The sequence below is a fragment of the Brachionichthys hirsutus genome, chromosome 16 (genome assembly GCF_040956055.1).
Source record: "Brachionichthys hirsutus isolate HB-005 chromosome 16, CSIRO-AGI_Bhir_v1, whole genome shotgun sequence".
Lineage (NCBI taxonomy): Eukaryota > Metazoa > Chordata > Actinopteri > Lophiiformes > Brachionichthyidae > Brachionichthys > Brachionichthys hirsutus.
In genome coordinates, this window is record NC_090912.1 from 5,679,265 (window position 1) to 5,702,211 (window position 22,947).

The 22,947-nt window shown below is 43.3% G+C and overlaps 2 protein-coding genes and 1 long non-coding RNA gene across 3 annotated transcripts in view; 2 read left to right on the top strand and 1 right to left on the bottom strand.

The window, feature by feature from the left end:
* The window catches only part of LOC137905952 (neuronal-specific septin-3-like), a 38,442-nt gene that overhangs the window by 5,976 nt on the left and 9,519 nt on the right, over nucleotides 1-22,947 (bottom strand). The window contains exons 2-3 of the mRNA XM_068750237.1: nucleotides 18,363-19,100; nucleotides 871-1,080 (exon numbers count right to left, since the gene is read on the bottom strand). Of these exons, the coding sequence (XP_068606338.1) occupies nucleotides 871-1,080; nucleotides 18,363-19,100 (948 nt within the window). The remainder of the gene's footprint in view (nucleotides 1-870; nucleotides 1,081-18,362; nucleotides 19,101-22,947) is intronic.
* LOC137905953 (uncharacterized) lies at nucleotides 12,289-15,246 on the top strand. The gene is made up of 2 exons (XM_068750238.1): nucleotides 12,289-12,297; nucleotides 13,331-15,246. Exon 2 carries the CDS (start codon nucleotides 13,335-13,337, stop codon nucleotides 14,310-14,312), a length of 978 nt encoding a protein of 325 aa, XP_068606339.1. The 5' UTR covers nucleotides 12,289-12,297; nucleotides 13,331-13,334; the 3' UTR covers nucleotides 14,313-15,246.
* On the top strand, nucleotides 16,995-17,551 carry LOC137905283 (uncharacterized). Its single transcript, XR_011105853.1, has 3 exons — nucleotides 16,995-17,074; nucleotides 17,256-17,331; nucleotides 17,447-17,551. It is a non-coding gene; the product is annotated as an uncharacterized lncRNA (long non-coding RNA).

Consider the following 22,947-nt stretch of genomic DNA (forward strand, 5'->3'; position numbering starts at 1 on the left):
CTGCAAGACGAAGCGCTAAAGTCCGTTAAACGCAGCAGTCACAGGCCTGGATTAGTGCACACCGAATCTTCAGCAATTATCATAAGCTTTTGATTTTTGTTCGACTGAGTTTAAAGAGGGGAAACTTCCACACATTTTTAATCATGACATTTAGACATGCAAACAGAGAAACGTAGCCGATAAAGAGAATACAGTCTCTGAGTTCGAGTAGTGGTCGGCTGAAATAATGCTCCATCCTTGGATAAGATGGACTGGGGGTCAACTGTCAGATCATATGGATGGGACCATCTGTGACCCCCCTCCCCTCTCCACATCACCACAGGCTGATGAAGAGGAGTTTGGAGAGGCCTGCTGGGCTGCAAACGATCACAGTTCAACTTCAGGTTAAGGCAACATCTAGACTTAATTTATGAGGACGCTAAACCGCCGTCACACGAATTGTCAGCAGCATCACTTGCTGCACACAAACAGACACAGTGATGCCTTCACCATCCCTTCATTTTGACGGGGATGAAGTAATAAAAAGCATCTCTTCTTCCGGTTTGTTTATCATCGCCTCTGCAACTAAACTGGACTCAACCTTTACGGAGGCGGCTTCTTTATCCAGCTCTTATTTCTAAATAAACAGACCACCTGGCACAAAGTCATCAGAGAAGACGCAGCAGGAAGATGATGCGGGTTATCCAGTGGCCTGCCTACTGCTGAGCTCTGTGTGTGTGTGTGATTAGCTCTGTTTTAACAGTGATGAAGGCCCACTGAGGAAGAGAGCGGTAAGTCCTGCTGCGTGTGCTTGGAAGCAGTTGCGTCAGGTTTTGAGTACAATCCCTGAAACTAGTAGCAGACACACTCAAGTTAGCACGACCTACTTACCCACAACCATAATGTTGAGCTCAAAACCCTGCTTCATGGCTTTCCTCCTCATCTGCTCCAGAATGGCATCAATGCCCACATAACTGAAGTCCATCAGAGGCCCGCCGGCCTTGTCCCCGTACAGGCCACCCACCGCTGGGGGCACCAGAACATCCGCCACCATCCCCTCAGACATGGCACTATTGTTGTAGCTGGGACTCTCCTCCGGCCCTGGTTGGATAGAGAGACGGGAATGAGATGAGGTTTATTGGATATGCAAGGAATGGGGGGGGGGGGGGTGGAGAAAAGAGACAATAAATAAGCATTGGTGAGATTAAGCAAAACTTGTAAAGTGGGCAAAATGAGGAAGTACGAGGAGAATGGCAACCTCCAAAAAAACAAGAACTCACCATCAGGAGGAAACAACTTAAACCAAACAAGGAACAAGTTACTGGAATAAACAGTCACCTGAACCGAACCCGGAAGCAGCAGCATCACATTATGAATACATTTAACTACGAAGCTACAACTTTGCATCCTCAATGCAAACATCAGAAAGTGCATGTGGCTAAACAAAGTGTGTGTTTTTGTGCGGCTCCCCTCTAAAGGCCTCGATGTCCACATCGCAGTCTGGTCCTGTTAATGCCTGAGTGGAAAAGAGCTTGAAACCTGATCCACTCACACAGCAAGCCTGACCTGAAGGCACATGCACGTACAAGAACATGGAAACACACGGAAGGAGCCTGAACCTGCAGCCGAGAGCTGGAGAGCGACTGGACTCCAGTTCAGGGAAACATTCTCCTCCTTTACGCTCGGCTGGCCAAGGGGAGAAGCAGCCCGAACAACCAGCCTGTTCACTCCCATCGCTCACCAGCGCCCCCACACTGATTAATGGCAGAAATCTGCTGAAGAATAACACGTCTGTGGAAACTCAACGCTGAGCCTCCCTCTTCTCCTGTTCTCCATTGTGCGTCTCACCTATGGAAGGAGCTCCTCTGGCCTCCGTCACCACTTCCTCATCCTGTTCCAGCAGTCAGTCAGCAACTCGCTGTGACTTACTGCCCTCCACCTCTCCTCCTACATTCCCGTACCTCTGCTCGTGTCCCTCAACCTGACCTCCCCCCGAACACACTGGGTTCTGGTTTATCTCTTTCCATCAGCACCCCACCGCCACCACTCCATCCTCTTTCCCATTGGCTCTCCCATTTGATTTGTCTTCCTCTGGATTTCAACCTGAACATTTCTTGTGCGTTTCCCCTCTTTTAATTATCTCTTTTATCCTACCTTCTTGTCATGCATCTTTCTGCCTTTACTTTAAACAGCGATGGGCTGTATACACACACACACACACACACAGGTGGTGTCCCGGGGCAAGTAATGCAGACACTGTCAACTTGTCTGGTTCTGTTTAACAAATAGTAAACACACAGCAATGTCCTCGCGAGCAATTAAGACGGTGAACGTGAGCCAGGCGAAAAAACGGAATCAAGCGGTCGGATCTCTGTGTGCTCTGAAACAGCACGAGCTGGTTTCCCCAGACAGAAGCATCTCTAACCTTCCTTCATGAATACAAACCTCCGTCAAAGTAGAGTCTAAAACATACAACAAACAAAAGGAGCAATCCTCTGGCAAACCCAACAATGGTGATATATCACTTTCATCGCAGGTAGTAAACCGTTTCAGCCCTTTGTTCCCAATTCCAGGGAACTTCGAATCTCCCACAATGCAACGTTGATAGAAGAATGTCACTTGAGGAGCACTGTGCCAATTCTCTCATTGTGAGAGCAAATAAAACACGACTGGTGAAAGACTTCAGGGCTGCCTGTTGTAAATTCTGGATCTGCAGCGTTCATAACATTCAGATCTTGATGTCCCATGAAAGTGCAGCAGACCTATAACAGTGTGTCAGTGAACACAGGTGTCAAGAAGCAGCTGCCTGGAGCTTAAGGTTGAAAGGAAGTTGACGTCCACATGAAAAATGTCTTGCTGGTAGATCAGCCCAACCAGACAGGAAAGTCAAAACTCTGTCCTGTCTGACAAACTAGAGGCTCAAAGGTGCCTGGTCAAAATGCAATGAGACGACTGTGGATGTTCTTACACATGTACATCATGAACACCGTGTAATGCGAAGCTTTTTGATAGCCGAGCCTTCGTCAACCAGAGTTGCATTGATCCAACTCCAATATTTGAGCAGCAGTTCATCAAACACCAACCTAAAATGCCTGCAGTGTTTGAGAAGACTGTTATCCGAGTCCCTCTGACTGGTGACAACACTTGTAAGATCAGATAATCATTTCCAAGTGTGGACACATAACGTTATCAAAAATCACCAAAGAAATGTGCATCCTGGAGGGTATTTAATTATATATATAAAAGCTGTGAAGGCTCATATATTCATCTATTTAAGTGCCATCTATCTTACAGAACATATGGTGCAAGCGTGCTACTTGGGCAGTTTGATTCTGACCGCAAAGGAATGTGTCCTTTAATTTGAGCAATATTCTGTATCGTGTTTCTCCGCCGTTGTCTGGAATTAAATAGGCTTTAAAAGGAATGAATGACTTCGTGTGTTTGTATATTCTGATCAGATCTAAAGCAAAATAAACCTGTTTGACAGCCTGTAAGGAACACGAGTGAGTGATACCTAAATTTTATGGAAAAAACAGCGGTTCTTAAGTTATGAATTTAAATGCACCAGAGAACCTCACTCGAGCCACTCACAGAATAAGCCTCAAGTCAACTTGTAACCATGGATACAAAAAAAAGAATCTATTAAATTTCCTAAATTACAAAGTGCTCCACTTTAGTACTCAGTTGTGTGTAGAAGTTGTGTTGGAAAATATCAAATAGTACTCGAGATCTATTTCAAGAAGGGAAGGCGACCGCCAGAATCAGCTCGAGTCCAACGTAGCTACGGAAATGGACAAAAATAAAACTAGTCCAGAAATGAAAGAGCTGAACAGAAGGATGGAATCCATTTCTATTTCATCTTCCTCACTTCAATTGTGGCAGGGAATAACGACAAACACCTCAGGACTTTGTCACTTATGTTAAAAAATTCAGTTTTGGGGGAAACTGAAAACCATTTTCCAGGGGCTATAATTCACCCCCACCCCCACGTCCATACATGATTGCTTTCAGAGCGCTTTCCCCCCCAGTTCTACCTTCTAAAAGGCTTCCCCTGCCATCACATGCAGTTGTGGGGGTTGTATGGATAATGCATCTCCTTGAAGTCTGCACAATGAAAAGTTATTTTTAGCAACAGAATGATGAAGACTCACGATCTCGCTGTGATCATGTTTTCAATTACAAGCACTGAAAAATATTTCCCCTAGCATCCAGTGGCATAGATATGGCCATCATTCTCCTTTAACAAAGAACAGAGGAGAGACGAGTTGGAGAAAAGAAGCAGTGAAGAATAAAGAGGCGGCCGGAGTTCGGAGATAAACATGCAGGCAAAAGGAAAGAGGCAGTAAAATATATATATATGGAAGTCAGATAAAAAAATAAAATAAAAAAAAGGATAGCGGAAAGAGTGGAACGAAGGAGGGGAGGACAGAGGAAATAGAATAGTGTTTGTGGTTTATTCCATTTTTGGTCCATTCCTCTGTAACTGCACACAGGCATCCAACAGGGATGCAAAGAGTTGAAACCAGTTCAACACGTCCCCGTTTGCCATCTTTCCAAACAGGCGTTGCGACTACTTGGATCAGTGAGAAGCGAAGTGACCGTCGACTATGTTTAGTGAAGATGCGGTCTGAGCTGCTGAGCCTTGCCCCGGCTGTCCAGGATGTTGATCTTGACAACGTGGTCAAAGGGCACGTTCCCAGTTTAGGTTGGAGAAGAACGGCACTGAGGTTTGTCCCCAATGGGACAATCCACTGGTTCAGTCTGCAGTTGACAAGTTTGACCTTCTATAACAGCCTGACCTAAATCACAAGATTGAACGCTTCAAACTCGGATTTTTATCATCTCTGGCCGACTTTCTGCAGAACATGCGAGTTACAACTGATGACTTACTAATTTAATTAGCCAGGCTTTACCAACTGCTGGAACTTCCTGCTTGAAGGAGAAAAAAAACTGTCTGGAAATACTCACATGATGAGTCATGCCCTTCAACTGCTTGTCCAAAACCAGACACACACACACACACACACACACACAAGTACACTTGTTTTAATGGTGACCCAGACGCTTTGTGTGTGACGGCTGCTCATCTTCAATCTGTTAAAAATCAAAAAGGTTTCTATGAAGCATTTCCAGTGATAAAACTTTATAACTCGAGGAGAGGGTCAAGCCATTAGACCACATTGAACCAAGCAGTAGGGAGAATCCGTTAGATACCATGGACCACAGGAGGTTGGGATCGACCCAATAAGGAGGGCAGAAGCCCATATTTACGCACACCCAAACACTTTTTCCCATTCCCTGACAGTGAATCCCTTAATACAGGAGGGGAAACCAGTGCGGTGGTAGTGCAAATATGGTCTGTTGTGTTATTAAAGTCAGTTGTTTGTGCAGCAAGGCCTGGTTCCCAGAGCCCTCATCATGCAGTTCTCTGGAGAAATGTGACCTTTGACCCCTTCAGGGCCCAGCCAGCTCGCAGTGTTACCTGGCACAGGACATTGTGTGTCTAAATGTGTTCTCTTCTACAACTGATTGTACAAGAAGTTGTGAGGCAGCATATAAAAAGAGCAAAACAAAGGAATAATGCACAAACTCCAAGACAAACTTCAAGTTTTACAACAGTCATTTCAGAAAACATTTACGAATTTGTGTCCGTCGACACATTTCAAACACGTTGGGACAAGAGCAGCAATAGACTAGGGAATGTGGCGATGGCTCAGAAGACTTACTCGGGATGTTTGGAAATAACAGGTTAACTTATAACACTATTGCAATTGGGAATGAAAGAAGGATCCTTGAACCGCTCGATTAATCGCATTGTGAAATTTACCACATTGTCTCAGGAAAACTGTCTGTAAACAGTGTCTGCACCAGTGGGCAGATTATGTTTGCTTTCTACACATCGTCACTGCAAAATAAACTCACACACACGGCCTAACTTGCAGCTTTACATGCATTTGTAACGTTTCTGCATCAGACCATCAAGCTTTTAGCTTAGGTTGGAACACCGTCGACTCATCCGCCGCCCATGCAACTTCCTGTGTGCAAAGAATTCTTTGGATGCTCGATTAATGCCATAATGATGTGTATGCAGTTTAAATTTATAACATGTGCAGTACACGTCCAGTGCAGAGGGTTTTCGTTTGTCCGTCTGTAGTTTTCGGTTACAAATGCAACTTGAGCTCAGCCCTGATACGAGTCTCGGTACGTCGGGTCTGAAAGGGCTCAAGTTGTACCCGTGTTCAGCTGCTAGAGTTACACTGCAGAGAGTTGAGAAATGTTAGCAAATTGCAGTAATGGCAGTAGAAGCCCACAGGTTGGTCTGGAGTGCCAGAGGAATGCGCTCCAGTCTCCACGCTGCCACAACAGAGCGGTTGTCTTTTCTCATTCTTTACCAGCACGCTGATATCGAGGAGCTTCAACTGATCCAAGGCTTGTTAATAGGATTTCATAATTAACTACTGCCATTGCAACATTACATTCTCTACACGAGTGTCGTTGCTAAAGGTTGAATCAAAATATTCCAACCCAGAACAGTTGCTGAAAATTTACCCCCAAGTGTGTTTACACAAAAGCTAAAAGGAAGTTGCCATTTCTGAGATCATCCTCTCAGGAAAGAGGCGCCACGAGTCGACTAGCCATTATCTACTGGATGCTTGTTGCTGACGTCATTAACCAGGCCATGGTAGCGATACACAGGTCAAAGTGTATCACTGAAATGGTTGGCTGACAGCAAGCATGAGTCCACAGCGTCAGGGGGCTCTGAAATCTGACCTCCCTCCTCACACACACACACACACCTCACATCAGGGACAACAGCCAGAAGTCGTCTCTGGAAGCATTTCTACATCTGAAAACATTAGAACTGAAAGGTTTCAGCACTGAGACAGGAAGATTTTAAGCCTCCAGGGCCACTAATAAAATATTTCTGTGAACGTGCACAAACCCACAACCATCATTCCATCAACAACACGACTCGGTCACGCCACGGCCCGAGCGTTGCTTGCTGTTGGAACGGTCCATTCCTGGCCGTAGGAGCAGTATTTATGGACTGTGACCGACCCAGTTAGACAGTTAAAGAAAACAATAGTCGACAATGCTTTAAGACCCGACAGCTGACTGATCATTTACTGGCCCGCGGGACATCTTAAACACGATTATCCGCTCTGCCAGTTGTTCAAAGGTGACTCCGCCCTGTTACAGACAACAAAACCTTTCCAATTGTAAATTACATTCATGACATACTTTCCATTTCAAAGTCTCGGTGCTGAATTCCACAACAAATGCAGAATCCTAATGTGCAGATTTATTATCAGACTAAAAACACTCAAACATGAAGTTTCAGCTTCCCATCAAACACTGGTGAGAGACCCCCCCCCCCCCGGCTGCCCTCGCCTGACAATGCACATAAGATAACGGAACAATTTTGACATTCAGTTTATGTTGTGAACAAAAATTATACTAGGAAAACAAGTAGTTGAATTAAATTCCACGATATAATACGTAAATTATAATATGGGAGAGATTAATTCCTTTTTGGGACTCATTTCTTTCAGGAGATAAAATGACCGACGTTTATAGACCTTTAGATGGTCTTAAAGAGCTTTGGTTTTATGTAGCTCTAATGCCCGATTTATGTGCAATATGTTCAATGAGATAAAGATTAGAGCAGTACATTAGTACTGAAGAAAGTTTTTCTGCAGTCACGAACTCGACAGGTACGGAAACAAGATGAGGACCACCAAGGGTTTGCTTAAGAAAGAATTTCCCCCCCTGGTACCTTCAGAACACTCGGTTTGTTCTAGATAACCTCTGCTTGATGGCACAATGAAGTTCAGATTCGTTCTCACTGCTGCCATTTGGTCAAGAGTTCTCATGATCCACTGTCTTTCTTGGCAGAGACAGACTCACAAGAGAAATGTGAGCTGTAAATAGTGAACAAAACAGCTCAAAACACAACCAAACAAAACCATTCTGGACATATTGTTTTTCCACTGTAAAGGAAGAAGGACGAGTTTCCACCGATTACTATTATCGAAGAGCATTCCTTCCACTGCTCTTTCTAAAGACGAAAAGATTTGATTCTTGTTCACATTTCATAGAGCCTACAAACCACGTGTGGAGCCAAGCACACACACACACACACACGCACACACACACACACACGCACACACACACACACACACGCAAAAACCAAGTGCATAAACCAATGCCAAAATTTTGGTCTTTAAAGAAAAAGTAAAATTCTTTTGCAAACCACTTCTCAGGAAAGCTACAACGCTGATAAGACTTGCAGACTGTGACGAAACAAGGAGGCACACATTTTCATGAAGTAGTAAAGCTCCTCTTACAAGGAAGATGCAAAACATGCAACAAAAAGACAAAGGAGAAGAAAACATCTAGTACCTCACACAAATCCTACCCATACACACCCACCCAGAGTGTCCCGGCATGCAAAACACTCACCGCGTTTCAAGTGTGTCTGTCTGTCTGTCTGTGTGTGTGTGTGTGTGCGCGTGAGTCGTCCCCTGCCAAAGTGCAGCAATGCAGTGAGAGGCCAAACTCTGCTGTGGCTCTGGTGCGGCTCCCCGTTTGCCCCTCCCACCCATGCTTGTCACGTGCAAGGCAAGACACGACCATTTCCTTCAACCCCCCACCCCAACACACACACACACACACACACACACACACACACACACACACACACACACACACACACGACAAAAGCAAAACCAGGACAATGACAGAGTGAATTTTAAACATTGTGCAATGAGCAAATAAACGTGCTGCAAATAGAGAAGCTGGATGATTGATGTTCAAAAGAGAAAGACCGTGGCCGTGTTCATTATCTAGAATTGGACCATCCAAATGCCCCCCCCCCCCCCCCTTCTAAACTCCCTGGACTATTTACAACACTAATTACCTGTCCGAGGCCTCATCTACTCTTCAGGCTTTGCATCCCACTCATTCCTTTCACATCGACCTGCAACACATCACACGACAGAGTCCTCTCACCACATCCGCCGGCACACTGATTAATTCAGCCTTTACCTTTCAAGATAATAAACATCCGACAATTCCTTTGAGATGTCAACATAATCCGCAAACCAATCCTGCACGATTGCTAATTGTTATTTTTATAGATTAGGGAGAATGTGTTCTTAGGGAGGTAAAATAAATTGAGGATTAGGGTACCACATAATTCTACTTAACTGGCTTGACCTTCAAAGCAGAGTAACACCAAATTTAACAAATTACACTTTGCAGATGTACAAAGACAACAAAAAGAGCAACAAATGTTTTGTTCAAGAGTCAGAAATGCAACGTTGGCTTATGTTTGACAACCTGAGAGGGAACCAATGACTTTGAGTGATTACTTTTCTTAAGTGGCACGTATATTTGTGTGATTAAAGAGGAGAGGAAACAGCTGTCTCCAGACTCACAGAAAGAAATAATTACACACTAGTGCAGGGGCTTGAGTGCAGCCCAGTCAGTGCTGCAGACACATGCACACACAGGACCAGCTGCTGCATTCCTCCAGATGAAGTGTCATGTTTCTGAACAAGCAGGCACAACAGGCTGGAAAGACAGATTTATTCCATTTCATTACCCAGACTTATATGCCAAGATAAACCATTCTCCCAGTACATGTTGGCACCTCGGTGTCGAATGCCTGCTACACCCAGTACGGAATATATCAATCTGCTGGGAGTTCAAATTCATCACACGGTGTATAAACATGCAAGATACAAAAAAAAAAAACCACAGATGGACTTATAAATGATCAGAATCTAGTCTTACCAAATAAGGAGAGAAAAGAATCTCTTTGCTTTACGACGTGGAACATGGTAGAGTTTCCCCAAACCTTGCCCCCCCCCCCCCCGCCTTTTATCATCCCAATAAAATGTGTGTGTTTAAGCTGCACATACTAAAATGCACCGCAGATGAAACTGACAGGACTTACAAGTGGTTTTAGGCGTTATGAGAGTGAGCTTGGCTTTTCTAGTTCGGGGTTTCACCACCTCAGCCCCATTTTGTGTTCTTAACAGCGTTTCCCAGAGGAGTTCTTGAAGAGTAAATTGGTGCCTCTCAGTGCATTCTTTAAAAAGCTGTCCTGTGAATGCAGCAGACATGACCTTGGACGGACTGTTCACTCCTAACATACAACTGCTTTTACCAAGAGATGTGCAGTAGATGAAACGGCTTTGCTCATAATCTGACCTCTAAACATAAAGCTTCCACTTTGCCATGCTCCTAGATTACTGGCTTTCTTTTGCGCTCTTCATCAAAAACTTGACTCATCTTTCCTTCTTTTACTCCAAACCCTCGAGTCAACCCCCCCCCCCCAGAGTGGAAAACCATGCTGTCCCAGTCGCCACTGATCCACGACAAGCATGACTCACCACAGGCTTGACTCCATGTGCGAGTAAAACATTGTTTGATCCACTATAATGGGGTTTTTTCTTTATCTTTTTTAACCAAGTTGTTGCTCTGCTGTTGCCAAAGCCTTCTCATTTAAAGATGGGGGATGGGAATTGGAAACCAATAGTAGAGCCAATCTGAACACATTTAGGTTTCTGGAAGACGCAAAGCCTGTGAGCGACAGCACAAGCGTTTGATCTTCAATCACTGCGGAGATCATTAACCGTTTTATTTTTGGCGAGGCACACAGTCCGATTCATTCGTATGGTATTCGAGAGCTTTTAGGGTTACAGAAAGAGATGGACAATCATATATAAGTTATCACAAACTTCTTAAGGATAAAAAGAAAGCAGTAAATACGTAAAACTGAAAAACATTATCACATTTCAGCTCAATGACTGGAACACTCAATCGATTATTAAAAAGTATGATCACCCAAAAGAATATAAAATGCTAATCAACTGTCAAACCTGTGTTCTCAGCAGCACATGTTGGGGATTCCCAGTACTCCTTTGTGTACGATGCTCCCGTGCCTCCTTAGTACAGACGGGTTTTGTGACCCAAGAGAAAGTAAATTGTGTATTTCTTCTCTTTTCCAAAATGGAATAGTTAGAGACAAGTGCGTGCTTCACTGGATGCGTCCCTTGTCAGGTAAAAGAAACAAATTCTTCCCTCATTTGAAGAACTTTGAGAATATATACATGCACACACACACACACACACACACACACACACAACACACGTTTGTTCACAAGGTAAATACACACTATGAAATATTTTTCACCCTACTATGGGTTCCTCTGACAATCAACACACATGCATTAATATGCAGGGCCCCGTAGTTTAGTGTGAGGGGTGCCACCATGGTCGGTGCCTTGCTCAAGGAGATAAACTGGTCCTTGAGAATAGTACACGTGTGAATTCTGTTTTGATTTACAGCAAAAACGGCAGTAGAGTGACGAGAGGCAGGGTGTAGACTGCTGTGACGGGCCCCAGCACGACCCGCGTTACGGACAAACGCGGTTGAGAGAATGAGCGAATGAAATCCCCAACCTCTGAAAATGATTCCCGTTCCTGACAACGGCTCCTCGACGAATCATGTCAGGTGCTGCAATACAACCAATATGCAGTCTGGTGTCGGTGTTGAAATGACAGACTCAAAACTACCACACACAGATACCCTGGGGGTATGAGATCAACCCCCTGTGTGACAGCACCTCCTGCTGGTAGAGTTACAGCAATGCAGCTGAATGACAATATCACATTTCCACCACTGCACTCTCTCCACACACAAACACTGGAGAGGCAGTAACTCAATGTACCATTAATGTGGTAAATTCCCCATTATGATTAATATATCTACTAAAATGACAAAGCACAAACATGCGTGCACTTTGATTTTAAATTTCTGTGATTTGTTATGTTCTCATGTATTAATTTGCAATATATATATATTAAGTACAGACGCAACAACAGAAAGTTTCCTGCAGGATGCTTTTCCTTTACAATTTGATTTCACAATCATCTAACAAAACAAATCTACCTCCATTCTTCTATTAGTTGATTCAGCCCACTGCCAACACTACTGTCAGTTTCATGCGATTGACCGAAAGTCAGGAGTCAGGAGTGAAAATACAACAGATACAAAGGTTTTAATCCAAACAAATGTATTATCACTGAAATGAAATGAAAACCATCTCCTCAGAAACAGAGATCAGATACCAACCAACAAATAGCTGAACTATTCTTTTCATGACAGATCGAGTTTCCTGTATTCACCAGCAGAGTGTGTGTGTGCGTTTCACTTCCAGGAAACAGAAACCGAACTACAACCACTCCTATAAAACAAACATCACAAGACAGAGACATCAGATACACGGAAGCAGCAGACAGACGCAGGTGAGCGCTGACGTTCTGATCACTACTTGATTTGCATAATTTGTTAATGTTGTTAAATTCATCGAGTCTCTGCCTGACTCTCAAACACTGTAGGGCGATATCCTCATCTGAAACAGGAGTCTTAAGATAGCTTGTTTACTGCACATATTGTTAGTGAGGAGCTGTGTGTTGGTCTCTGGTCTTGTTCATGCTGATTATTTTGATCAATACTTCCGCACAATGTGTGTCCATAGAAATATGCTGAGTCATGTTAATTCAATTCCATATTACGTATATAGCGGCAGATCATAACAGAAAGTTATCTCATCTGAATATATTTATTAGATAGAATGTTACAGTACAAGTACAGTCAAACCGCAGTATGTATTACAGTACAAGTACAGTCAAACATCCTGTCTAAGTGGAGCGTTTCAAAAAAGCTCTTGCGGTCTTGTTTCTGTTGAAAGTCCTTAGCCCACTATTAGTCTCATAGTGAGCGGCCATCGGCCTTGACCGGTTGGGTTGAGAAGGAGAGAGCGGTAGAAAGACGGCGACACTGACTGAGCGGGAGAGATAAAGACAAGGACAAACTGGGGGGGGGAGTCAAAAACAAAGAGAGACAGCGCAAGAGTAGACAAAAACATTATTTAACATAAGCTGCTGAACGAGATAATGACTAAAGAGCTCCCACAGGAAATATTTGTGGCTTAGCTGTTCTCATCTCCTGAGATCAATTTGAGCTTCTCATATTCGTATCATTCTGTGGTATTTTCTTTCTGAGTTCTTGTCCCTTAGGACTAAGGCTCCTTGATGCTCTGAACATTTAGTAATTACTTCACTCCTGAAGCAACAGCATGACAGACAGCACGACAGAAGTCACTCGTAATTGCAGGCGTACCTCCACAAAGACAAAAGCAAAGAATAAAACTAATCCAAACTAACAAAAACATCAATGTATTCTCTAATAGTTAAAATTAACAATTACCCCTCTAGTTGCAAACAAGCACTGAGAACAGTACAGATGGGGGCAATAACCTCTGAATGATCTCTACAGGACGATGAAGGCGTTGGGTGGAGTCACCGATTGCTGTGCCCTTCTGTTCCTCCTCCTGACCTCGGCGTCTGCGGTAAAAAAGCTCGACTCAATCAAGGATTTGAAGGATATTGATTTTGGAAAATCTGTACCCAAACACAGCCTGATACTGCTCCACTGGTTTGCCAACACGGTTGAAATCGACAACAACAATAATATGATGCGGATGACCTTTGACCCCAACACGGATTATGGTTCACATCATTACGGGAATTTTGAGAGGATTTTGGACCCCCCGCCCCGGGGATACCGGTATTTCACTGTTGGTAACCTAAATCAAGAGACATCAGTTGATCTTCCAGATTATGTTGTCAGTCCCCCAAGAGGGTACGTGGGAGACAACAGAGACCGGATCATCATGAGAGTCTGGGAGCAGAGGCTCGACCAAGTATATATGACACAGCATTATACTGTATCTGAACATCAGGGAACGACTTATGACCCGGTCCACACCTACCAGGTCTCCATTAACCTGTTGAGACGAATCCGAGAGTTTTCAATGAGAAACAATCAACTGCCACTGGTTTCTCTCAGACACAGATATGGAAGTCACGCGGATGTCAACGACATCGGGAACAAGTGGGGCAACCTCGCTTGTCTCGGATTGCTGCTGTTTATTGTGATGGAGGAAAAACACTCCCAGAACCAGCGCGACAACAAACCAGAAAACAGACGATCAGATAACTCCAGACCAGGAAGCTCCAGACAACAAAACCACTTCAGACCAGAAATTTACAGACCAGAAATCTACAGACCAGAAATCTACAGACCAGAAATCTACAGACCAGAAATCTACAGACCAGAAATCTACACGGAAAACGACGCAGGGGAACTCAATAGCTCACCAAAGTGTGGTCTCTGTGTTTGGTTGGCAGGCAGTCTTGTAACAATCATCTTAATTATTATTATTGTGCTTTTAACCATTTTTCTTACGAGTGCATAAGAGAATAGGGAGACCAGAGTTCCCAGATATCCTCTAAAATGGTGCGATGACAATGAAATCATGGATCGACTGGAAGCACACGTTCATACGAAGACTGCGCAGAATTTAATATTTCTGAAATGTCAAAACCGAAATCAGAAAAAAAGTTGAAGCAAATTCAATGTTTTAATGACAAATTGCGTTAAATGGGAAAATCAGGATTCCATTAAACAACGAACGTAGATCTAATAAACTGATTTTGACCATGCATTTACAATCCCAGTCAAGTGTAAATATGATTCCTACATTCATTTTATTTTTTTATCATGATGAATTTTGCAACGATTGTTTTTTAATGCTTTGTTTCTATTCCTGTCAGTTGTTTTTAATTTCAGCTCCATGTCACTGTGGGGCAGGGAGAGGGCAAGGCTGTAACATCCATACGTTTCGGCCTCCCCCACATCAAATCACAAGCTATCACAAATCTCAATCTCACGCTCTTACACCCCCCCCAACCCCACCCCACACCTCATCTCAAGGCAGAGATGAGGTGCATGAGGCTGATCTGCTGTGTGCTTTTATTTAAATCATAAATGTTCTTAAGAGTGGTCATCAAATGATGCTTGTGATTAAAGGTCAACTCAGGATTCCAGTGTGTTATGTGTTTGTCTTCAGGTCTGATTGACTGAAAGTTGGTAGGAAGATGTGGTATTGGCAAAAAATAAGAGCCCACTGAAAGCTGGAGAATTTCCATGCTGTGATCCATCCATAGAAACCCATATTACATCTAGATATATGTAATTAGGCATCAAATGTGTGCAACATATCTGTAAATATTTTTTGCCTGTATATTTCTGTCTTGGAATTAAACTGACATTTAGATGCTAAACTGCATTTTGTTACTTGTGTATATACGTGTGTAATTCTGAACCTAAACTCGCCTCATATGATGGTAAAACACATTTCATACAGACCCCCCCCCCCCCCCCCCCTTTCTAAGCAGGAACACGTTCCATGCCATGTGACATTCACAAGTCCTGGGACCGTTTCTTGCCAAATCCAAGCAGGACCATCAATAGGCCTTTATTTTTCAGTGAAAGCAATGAATAGTGTTTTAGTGCGGTGAAATGAAGGCAGTACTCAATAGATCAGCACAGGACCCAGCAGATCATAAGATAATGAGTCATCACACCCGCTGCAGACAGTTTGAAGGACGTACAAATACAAGTTTTCTCTCGAGTGATCCGGAGTCACGTCCGAACACGATCCAACAAACAGGCGCTGATGGGGGGGTTTTTGTTTGGAGGAAAATAAAGACAATATCTAAATGCTGATAACAAACAGGTGGAGAGAAATGGAGAAATCTGCTGGACCGACCTTATTTCTACCTAAAACTTGTGCTCTAGCCTCTATATACAGATTAAGATGCTGCCTGAGGCGCCATCATGTGGGGAGGAGGCACCACACTGCAAGAAGCTTTTCTACATTGCTTTTTAACCCTCTGCCAAGCCAATTTAACATCATTGCACCTCAACCCAACAGTTCCATGACAACTTGACAATACAGCCTGGATTTCAATCTGTGACCTTTGAAAGCCAGGCTGGCTGGGATCCATAAATGTTAACCGACAAGAAAACTCATAAACACAGTAATGAAATAAAAAAGAAATATGCCTAAACCCAGAGAAAAGTTCCCAATGGATCAAATGAAGAGAACAAAAAGGAAAAGAAAGCTCGTCTTTGTTCGTGTTGTACTTCAACATTTGAAATGCAACTCGATCAGTTATTGTGATTAAAGTGCAGAAAGGTTTCTTCTGCACATTATTAAATTACTCGAGCATTATGATGAGACATGCAGAGAATCAAACCTTCACTTTCAGGATTAATTCAGCAAAGGAAACTGGATTCATTTATGAACACAGAAAATAAACTACACGTTTTTATTGCTGATTAAGCCATCGATTGGATGTATTTTGAACTACTCTTGTTTTAGATTATTAAAGTAAACATAATGACATTAAAAAAACCAAATCTAAACCACTTGTTCCTGCATAAACCGGATTCTGTAAATGCATTGCAGCAATCAAGACAACAAAAATCAGGATTCTGGGAGGCGACAGAAAACTAAGAAGAAGATTGTACGGAATTAAGTGTGTCCATAGACTTTTCATCACATCCTGTTGACACACCACAAGACCGGATACAGCTGCTCATCGTTACAGACAAATCAAACTAAACAGCGTGTCATTACGCCACCTTGTACTTTACAGCTGCCACAAAAACAACCAGCTTATGATCATCCATCACTCTCCCCTGGGCGAGACATTCTTCTTGATGCTCCGATAATATCCCATTAAATACACAAGTAAACAGAGCAAAATATGGAAAACAATCATGCAAAAATAATGTATCATCCCAATCCATTTTACGCACATGTTGAGGACATGGAAAGAAAATTCTATTTTGGGCACGTCGTCTGAGCCTTGTGGTGAAGTTCAACGTCTTGAAGTCTAAGTGAGCTTTTCTTATTTTGTTTTCTCCTCGCAGACAGACATTACAGGAAGTCAGTCCCTTGCACACATTGTGTTGCTTTACATTTTTCTTCTCTCACGCCTTTCTACACCTCCCATCTGCTCCTCGCTTCTTCCCAACCTTTTTTCCTCCAAACAGGACCTCCCTCTGCATATATGCTGGAGCAGGAAGGCGGTAATCTGAGTCCAATGTGGCAGAAGCTGGAATTAATTCTCTCGCTTCTCCTTTCTTGAGCCACAAATCAGATATACGGTAAGGTGCTTTACTTTACTTATTTACTAAATAATTCAGCAATAATGTGGCACCTATAGTCAACCATAGGAAGCATCCAAGCAAAACAAAAAAGGAAAAAAATCCTCAAGTGGGTACAAAAGAAATAAAACAGCAAAAAGTGGAAACCAGAGGCTCTATTTTTATGTTTTATGACCCACAGATTTGGAATGCATCGCCTCCCTGCCGCCTACGCCTGGATACTAGCCAAGCAGTCAGATAGACCCATAGGCTCAGCTGTATGTAAATCACACACACATGAGAACGCAGTACTAACAACCTGAAAGTAGAGATTTTTTAGCAACTGCATAATAAAAAAAAAGATAATTAATATTTCCAAATTTTGTGTTTCAGAAAGTTTCGCTTCAACGAAATAACACAGGGCATAGCCTGCCAGCAGAAGCTGTAAATTAAGGACTGTGTTGTCCAGAACAGATCTTCCATTCATCTAAATCATCCGACTGACAGGTAGTGAGGTAGCGATGCATGATCACACACAAAAGTCAAAGCAGTTACAGAACTTGCCACGCCACTTGATAATGACTAATAAAATGACGTTAATGACATTAAATGTCCTCTTAAAACACATCTGAATATTTACAATGATTGATTAAAGTCCAAGTGAGTTCTCCTCCTGCATGTCTGAGCTTTTTACTGCCATGCTGGGAGCAGCACTGTGACTCATCATCACCCTCTGACCTACATTCACAGTCGAAACTGACAAGCTGTCAAGGACTCAAGCCTATTTATTATTGACAGCTATACTGAAGGGCCTCAAAGTTGGAATGGAAAAGAAATCCCGAATAAATATGAAATAAAAATCAGTTCAAGTTCAGATTTCTGTTGTACTGAATTACTGAGCTCCAGTTCGTAATCAGATTTAACGAAAGTTTCAGTGCACTGGTGTCATAGCAGTTTAAAAAACAAAACAAAAACATGCACGAGTCAAGGTAGAAATACACTGAAATCTGGTCTATGGATCCGTTGGTGAAAATACATGAGCTTAATTGTCTGAACAAACCCACGAGTTTGGAGCTAAATTAGGTTAGAATGAAATGGTTGTAAACAGAGAAGAGAAACTCAACAACAGCAAGGAATCAGAATCAGATATAATTTCTCAGTAATTGGATTTCGGAATGGTGGAAGGAAATATATCCAAAACGTGGACAGTCAGGCGATACTTAAAACAAAAGTTGTAAACAGGATAAAATGCCTCCTTAAATTCATTCCCAACAAAGCCCACAGCAGAAACTGAACTGGCTGTACTCACGGTCTGTCGGTCGGCCTGTGGTGGGCAGCTCCGTGACAGGGGACTGCACCCTCTCCTCCCGTGGCTCTGCCAGGGAAGGCAGAGGAGCACTTGGTGGAGGAGGTGGGTGGATGTTGTTCTCCACAGCGCCGCCCGTCACCAAACCTTCTGGCTGTCTGAAGATGGGCATCTCAGGCCTCCTGGAGGGCCCTTCAACCTGGCAAAGGATTGGTGACGGGGGCTCTGCCCTTCTCTGAGGGAGCTCAGGGATCCTGGACACAGGAGCTGAGGACAGCTGGGCGTCCATCCTCCGAGGAGGAGCAGGAGGCTCGCTGGGTCGCGTCATGCTGAGCTCTGCCCGTCTGTTTGTGGAGCTCTCCATTGGAGTACTTCTATTGCTAAGGCTGACCTCAGGCCGTTTGAGACCAAAGCGGGCGATGCCAGCACTGGGTGAGTTGTCAACCTGCTTTGAGGAGACCTCAATGGAGATTTCCGTGCGGCGGGAAGGGGCCGCGTCTAGGTTTCGCCCCCCTGATAACTCGAGGCGCCTCATGCCGCTCTTTGGGGAACGTGGATTGGAGGACTCAGAGGGGGAAGATCTGGAGGAGGAGTAGTCAGAATTGCGAGAGCTGAGGTCGAAGCTTCGCTGGCTGGATGTTGAAGAGGTGGATGAGCGGAGGGGGTTAGTGGTACGACGAGTCAAAGGAGACGGATGCGTGGATGGTTCCGTTTCTTCCACCTCAAATGACCTTTTCAGTGCTGAAAAACACAAAACAGATGTGGTTAGTAAGTAAGAGAGAACCTCAACCAGTTGCAGAACCAGTATCCGCATGACATTTAAATGTGATAATTTAGTAAAGATGCAATATAACAAGGGAAACATATAAACCAGATCAGATAACAGAGGAGCCCGAAGCGGTGGTCCTGTATGAAAGTTTATTTTGGGTCAAAGGAAGTCAGACGCGCAGTAAAAGCAAGCAGCAACTCAAACCAGCACCTGAAACCAATGGTCAGAAATGTCCAGGTTTCACCAGTGTTGGTTGAATAGTTTTACCAGCAAAGGGAGACGATTTAACCAGCTGTATACTTAGCAAAGTAAAAATATAAAAGACTGTCCATCAACGCACAACACAACAGTTTGTGAAACTCCTTTCAATGCTTCCACAGGAGCTGACAGGAGCTCAAAACATTGATAAATTTAAGCGTCAAGATACGACCCATCTGCCAAGTCCTGGTTTTATGTACCATTAGATAATTTCAGAGCTTTTATTTCACACTAAATTACTACAATATATTCATAATTTGTGATTAATTAACTTACACTTTAATTTTTAGTATTTCCTTTAAAAAAAAAAGGTGCACATTAATCCCCAAATCATTCCTTGAAAACAAATTGACTGACAATTGACTGACCACATATACATGATGATACATGAAGGACACCGAACAAAGAAAATGTTGAGGAAAAAATAATTTTAAACTTTTAAAATACCTTTAACAGACAAGGCAACGCTTCTATATAGAAACCTGCTTTGCCATAATTAGCAAAAAAAATAAACAAATAAAAATCATCTCAGTTTTGTCTTACCGGATTTTATACGCCTCACGTAGCTCGACAGCATGGTGCTAATTTATAATCCAGTTGTCCAAAAATAAACCTTTAAATCTATATCCCCGTCAGATAAGACACTTCTATCTACCTCTGTGGCTGGATAAAGCTGCTGAAGTTGATATCTTACGTCCTCAAGTCACTTCGCACACCTGTTGTGACGATTATCAAACTACGCCCCCCCCCCCACCACCACCTGTTCTAATTAATAGCGCGTCCCTTCGCCCACAACAAGAGCCAGTCTTTTCTGGGTAATCCATAGATCGACGGGAACCACGGTGATAAATCAAGGAGGTCGACCACAAACAGAAGTGGCTGAGGTATAAATGTATGTCCCAGTCATCATAGACCCAGATGAAATAGTAAACTGAGGGGAATGGTCAGTGTCAAATGACTAATCAAGGCTCATCCATAAATAAATACTTCAGGAATCAGGATGATGGAAACACAACAACAGGCCTCGAGCAGCAGAGCCATAGATGTGTGTGTGTGTGTGTGGGGGGGGGGGGGGGGTATGTATATGGTATGTATCATCTGTTGGACTCTTTCCCTGTAAATGCTGCGCCCTATGGGTCTTCTAATGTTTGCAGGCTGGTTGGCCTCAGTAATTCCTCTGGAATACAGAAAACCATAAGCATACATTTCTGCATCTTAACTGCATGTGGCAATTCTGGCACGCCTTCATAGAAAATGATGCCATAAGTTATAGGCAACGACGAAAACACTGAGACTTAGATTAAAGCCCCCTGGCTTTGTATGCATATAGGGTACGCACCAGAGATCGTTTTATCTCCCTGAAAGTGCTCTTTGAGGTGATCATAACAAATAATGTGATTTTTTTTTTTTTTTAATGTGTGTTTTCAGTGTGTTCTGCTTTTGTTTAAGTGGGAGAGATAATCGTTGGAAGATGTGTAAGTCACAATGAAGCCATAAGTCAAATTCACTGGGCGCAGTGTTGAAAGTGAAGAGAACTGTGGAGTTTTCTTTACAACAAGAACAAGGCATCAACCACTAATGGAGCAGCCCGTTTGCTGCGGCTATCAGTGTGGGCTTCATCTTTTTAAATACAGGAACTTTCGGTGCAAAATAAAATAGAAAAAGCCTGCAAAAGGCCAATAAAACTGTGTCCTGCCTTCCAAGCATAGGGTGAAATCAATCAGTGTCCCGCCATGTTGTTGTTGGGTGTGTGTGTGTGTGTGTGGCATTGTGTTTTATGTAAATAAAAGAGGTGTGGCGGTTTTTTTGTTGCCACGCTACCACAATGTCAGCGTAAATACGGTCACAGTTACCTTGCTCTGACTAAACTCGGCAGGGAAAGGCCCGGCTCAGGTCAGGATGAGGGATCAAATTAGGAAAGTAGGTTAAGGAGTGGGTGTTTCCCAAAATCAAAAGGGAGTCTATGCAATGTTCCTAAAAGTGATGGAAACAGGACTTTCTCTTTCTCTCTGTGTGTGTGTGTGTGTGACTGTGTGCGTGCGCGTGTGTGTGTGTGTGTGACTAGGTGCGTGCGCGCGCGTGTGTGTGTGTGTGTGTGACTGTGCGTGCGCACGCGTGTGTGTGTGCACGCTTAAAAGCAAGGACAAAACCATTTGAGGTAATATCTTGCATGCTGTTCTAAGCAGAAAACTATAATCACAGCCTTTTCAACCAAGATAATGCTAATGACCACAAATATAAACAAAATGTCCACTGCTCTGTCCTTAGCTCTCTTTATCAGCACTCTCTCTCTCCCTCTCCTGAAGATTCTGGATGCCCATGCATTTTAGACTAATGATATACTTTAAAACTGGCTAGCAAACTGAACTTCCATATAAGGAAGAAATTGCCAAGCAAAATTGTTTTTTTTTCTCGATGAAAACTTTCTGAAACCTGATCAAGGCGTCCAAAAGACGACGCTGCTGCTCTGCTTGCCAGCGAAGCGCCGTGTTACTGGATTTGCACTAAATAGACATTCTCCACGCCTGCCTGAGCATGACAGCAGAAGAGATGGTCGGGTCAAACACGATGCAGTGTTATATTTTGTCTCCTGTTGTGAAGAGATAAATACTTTGCTTTATTACGACCACCTCAAGAGCCACAGAGCACACTCTCCAAAGTGTCTAGAGCAAGATCTTCCTGAAATCCAGCCTGGTTTCAGAGCGAGCAAACACCCAGCAAGGCCCAGCCGTCCATTTTAATTAAATTAATTTAATACATCCAAAATCTGGGCAGCATGATGGAACCGTGGGCAGCACTATTGCCTCACAGCAAGAAGAAGGCCCCCGGATTTGATTGCACCTGGGCCATTTCTGCGTGGAGTTTGTCCTCTCCTGGTTCCCCGGCCTTCCTCTCACTTCCAGAAACACGGTGAATCGGACACATTAAATCGTCCGTAGGTGTGAGCGTGAATGTTTGTCTGTCTATGTGTGGCCCTGCGATGATGTGGCGACTCATCTGGGGTGTGCCCCGCCTCTCTCCCGTAGCCATCTTGGACAGGCTCCATCATAAACCACGACCTGTAATCTGAATGATCAACACAATCTGAATCGTAGTACCATAAAAAAAGAAACGGATTAACTGCTCTCCGGTCTGGTCTGGTTCTTTATTATGTATTTACATAATCCTAATCATCTCGACTTCAAGAATTCGAATGAAGGGATTAATCCAGAATCCACCGAGACACGCATCAAAATGCCTCGTAAACACAACGGAACACACTTTGTCTGGAGGCCGTCCGGAGTTCAAGGGTTACTTCCTTATTACTTGACCAAGGGTTAACAACAAGGGTTACTTTCCCCCACTCCACAACAAAGTGTATTAAATCTGTTAAACATTTTATGCTAAAAGAAAGTCAATGTTAAAAAGTTGAAAAACTAAGACAATCCTGTAAATCCTTTGATGTGGATCCACAGCAAATTGCTTCACTGCTGAAACACACCCAAAGCTCTTCCTCCAAGTGTCATAAAAAACATAATGCATTTCAATACAATAGACTTTTCACTTTAACTGTGTGACAGC